The 3,985-nt window shown below is 39.1% G+C and overlaps 1 protein-coding gene across 1 annotated transcript; it reads right to left on the bottom strand.

The window, feature by feature from the left end:
* Positions 1 to 1,328: 1,328 nt before the first annotated feature.
* Positions 1,329 to 3,738, bottom strand: LOC103521432 (zinc finger protein 75A-like; the record flags this gene model as incomplete). Its single annotated transcript, XM_008486544.3, has 3 exons — positions 3,604 to 3,738; positions 1,795 to 1,914; positions 1,329 to 1,529 (listed from the first exon to the last, which is right to left on the bottom strand). Coding segments are annotated over exons 2-3 (288 nt in total), but the record flags the coding sequence as incomplete, so codon positions are not given.
* Positions 3,739 to 3,985: the final 247 nt, after the last annotated feature.

Here is a 3,985-nt window from a genome sequence, read left to right as displayed (position 1 = left end):
ACTCGCCTTGCACGCGGGAGACCCGGGTTCGATTCCCGGCGGGGTCAAGAAATTTGTATCAAGCAAATGATTGACTCCCTGACCGGATGTTGCGGGGCCCACTCAGCCTCGTGAGGAAAATGAGTAGCTATGCCATATACATAAATGCGCATAGCGACCGGTGCCAGCATGGTAGGTAAACATTGGATTTTAGGATAATTGAAATATTGGGAAAATCCTACAATGCTGCAGTGAGCACCAAAGTTGTGACATAATAACACAAAGAAACTGCATTTACATTTACATATCGTACAAATATTCGTGTTCGAATTATTATGTATATCTATATGATTCCTATTATTTCAATTCCAAAATCCATTGTTTTTTTTCCTATCTTTCAAAGGATATCCTATCTCATCAGAGGAAAAGGTCATAGAAAGAGATCACTTCAAACTCGATTATTTCAACTACCCTCGGTCCCAATTAGTTGAAATAATCGAGGTTCTACATATAAAATGTTCCTTACCTTCCGTCTATGCCTATTCAAGGAGCCCCGATCCGAAAACGACTTATCACATATCGTGCAAATATTCGTGTTCGAATTATTATGAATATCCATATGATTCCTATAGTGGTACGCCTGTGTAAACGTACGGCTACAAATATGGCACGCGTACGGACGGTACCCGTCGTGCCGTTTCATGTGGATTCCTTCTCTCTTAGATTTTGGGATGATAAGACCCTGGCAGTTACAGTTCCCTCTATCACACCTATAGAAGAAAAAAAAAAGATTTAAGTGCACAGGCTAGTATTTCTTTAACTCTGGATTAACTGAAAACTCTCTGTGATTCAATTGGGCATTACTGTTGTATTGTTATGCCTGGTACTCCCCCTCAGATGGTCTGGAAGCTTTTTGTTCTGAATTTATCATTATTTTTATTGTTATTCTTCCTTCTCTCTTCGATTTCGGGAAGATAAGACCTCAGCAGTTACAAATCCCTCTGTCAAACCTCTTGGAAAAAAACACCTTTTTTTAACCAGGTAACAATTGTCTTTTTGGTAATTATGCAGAAGTCACGTCCTTGGAAAGAAGAGCTCTTTTTTGTATTTAACCTAAGCCTATAATAACACTAATCACTGCTCTAATTGTGAAAACTTCTTCTTGCGTTTAACCTAACCCTATAATAACGCTGGTCACTGCTCGTTTGTGTCAGTTCCTTTGGTAGCAATATTCCACGGACGTGACTTCTGCACAAGTACCATCAAGATTTTACCCATTTATGTTTTTGGATATGCCATATTTTATCCACTCTTCAATGGGCTAAGTTTAGTAGAGGTCATTGACTTACCTGACAGGCATATGGTTTAAGACCCGTGTGACAAATGCTGTGTCGCTTGAGATCGGCAGCACGATGGAAATACTTGGCACACACACTGCACTGGAACTCCTTCAACATTTCATACTTGCGTCTCTTCTCCTCTCTCTCCCGGGCCTCAATTTCCTCTTGAGTCAATGTGATCAATTCTTTATCCTCTTCCTTGATCATTACCTGATGAAATGAAATAGTGTAAAATGGAGGAGTTGCAATTGGGAAAATATTATTAATAAAAGGTCGATTCCTACGTACAAAGTTGTGAAAAATCCAAATCTGAGGTCCACACTTGGAAAAAGTAACTTTAAAAGGTCGAATAATTTAATAATTTGAGTAAGTTTCTCCCTGTTTAATAATTTGAGTAAGTTTTCTACAGTTCATTGAACCACAACTTATTAACAAATAAGCCAACTTGATAAAGATGAATTCCTTGTAGCCTTACCTCTAACAATTGTGCAGCTGGGTTGGATGATGATGTCATCGTTACGAGAGGTTCAATATCTACTTCTGGTTCTCGAGATTCTTCCATTGTGCCAGCAGGTCTTTATGTGCTACCAGAAACCTGAAAAAAGTTAAAGAAGTATACCTGATGAAATGAAATAGTGTAAAATGGAGGAGTTGCAATTGGGAAAATATTATTAATAAAAGGTCGATTCCTACGTACAAAGTTGGGAAAATCCAAATCTGAGGTCCACACTCGGAAAAAGTAACTTTAAAAGGTCGAATAATTTAATAATTTGAGTAAGTTTTCTACAGTTCATTGAACCACAACTTATTAACAAATAAGCCAACTTGATAAAGATAAATTCCTTGTAGCCTTACCTCTAACAATTGTGCAGCTGGGTTGGATGATGATGTCATTGTTACGAGAGGTTCAATATCTACTTCTGGTTCTCGAGATTCTTCCATTGTGCCAGCAGGTCTCTTAGTGCTGCCGGAAACCTGAAAAAAGTTAAAGAAGGAAGCTATCAAATGGAAAAACAATACAAGTTGAAATGCATGTCAACTTTCTGTACTCCTTCAGATCCCGGCACTATTAGGTTGGCCGGGAGATTGTACATGGCTTGACCTGGGCCGGGAGATGGCCGCACGATTTGCTCGCTGGCCGGGATTCGCGGCATTTTGTGAACCTGTGGAAAAAAATAATCAAGAAGATAAGACCTCAGCAGTTACAAATCCCTCTGTCAAACCTCTTGGAAAAAAACACCTTTTTTTAACCAGGTAACAATTGTCTTTTTGGTAATTATGCAGAAGTCACGTCCTTGGAAAGAAGAGCTCTTTTTTGTATTTAACCTAAGCCTATAATAACACTAATCACTGCTCTAATTGTGAAAACTTCTTCTTGCGTTTAACCTAACCCTATAATAACGCTGGTCACTGCTCGTTTGTGTCAGTTCCTTTGGTAGCAATATTCCACGGACGTGACTTCTGCACAAGTACCATCAAGATTTTACCCATTTATGTTTTTGGATATGCCATATTTTATCCACTCTTCAATGGGCTAAGTTTAGTAGAGGTCATTGACTTACCTGACAGGCATATGGTTTAAGACCCGTGTGACAAATGCTGTGTCGCTTGAGATCGGCAGCACGATGGAAATACTTGGCACACACACTGCACTGGAACTCCTTCAACATTTCATACTTGCGTCTCTTCTCCTCTCTCTCCCGGGCCTCAATTTCCTCTTGAGTCAATGTGATCAATTCTTTATCCTCTTCCTTGATCATTACCTGATGAAATGAAATAGTGGAGACATTGTCATTTTAGGGGTGTAAGGAGAACAAAAATAATAGTAATAATAAGGTTTATTTAGTTTCTTCATATATCTCATAAATTAAGGTTCATTCGCGCAAGGGGCGACCTTTATCCTAATTTATAGATAAGGTTCGTTCTTCGAACGGCTGGTTCTCTCCTATTCTGTCTCTGGTAGTAATTTAAAGGTAGACCACGACTGAGATGGAATGATCAAATCAACAAAGATATCATCAAAAGAAATCAAAATCCCAGTCTCATTGAAAACCAACAAAAAATTAATGATAGAACTTGGTGGAGAGGTTTTGTGAATAGTCGACCTGTTCCACCAAACAGAACGACTTAGGATATGTATGTAGTAATTTAAAATAGGTAAATGGAACATTCCCTGGCATTCTACCATTCCCTCATTTCCCAAAATTAAAATTGAAAAATCAAGTAAAATACACCTTACTTACCATGTCTACTTGATCAGTTACGACTAACTTGTATCGTTTACCTTGATATGACTATCCAGTTTCTGTTTCTGTGTATATCCCTTATCACAGTGAGGACATGGGAATGGTTTCTTCTCCTCATGCAATAACATGTGAGTTGCTAGATGAGGCTTCTGAGCGAATGCTTTCCCACATACCTGACAACAGAGAGAACACCAAACCAATTCTCAATATCAAATAAAAGAGAGAAGGCCAGCCTAGTTAGCTTGGTCAGTGGCGTGTCTGCCTTCTAAGCCTTAGGCTGTGGGGTCGATTCCGGATTTTATCCTGAACGGATAAGGTTTGTTCTCGGAACGGCTGGCTTTCTCCTATCCTGTCTTCCTTCTCTCTTAGATTTTGGGATGATAAGACCCTGGCAGTTACAGTTCCCTCTATCACACCTAT

The sequence above is a fragment of the Diaphorina citri genome, unplaced genomic scaffold (genome assembly GCF_000475195.1).
Source record: "Diaphorina citri unplaced genomic scaffold, Diaci psyllid genome assembly version 1.1 scaffold5234, whole genome shotgun sequence".
NCBI lineage: Eukaryota > Metazoa > Arthropoda > Insecta > Hemiptera > Psyllidae > Diaphorina > Diaphorina citri.
Note: the sequence above shows the minus strand (reverse complement) of the source record. Positions and strands in the feature narration are given on the sequence as shown.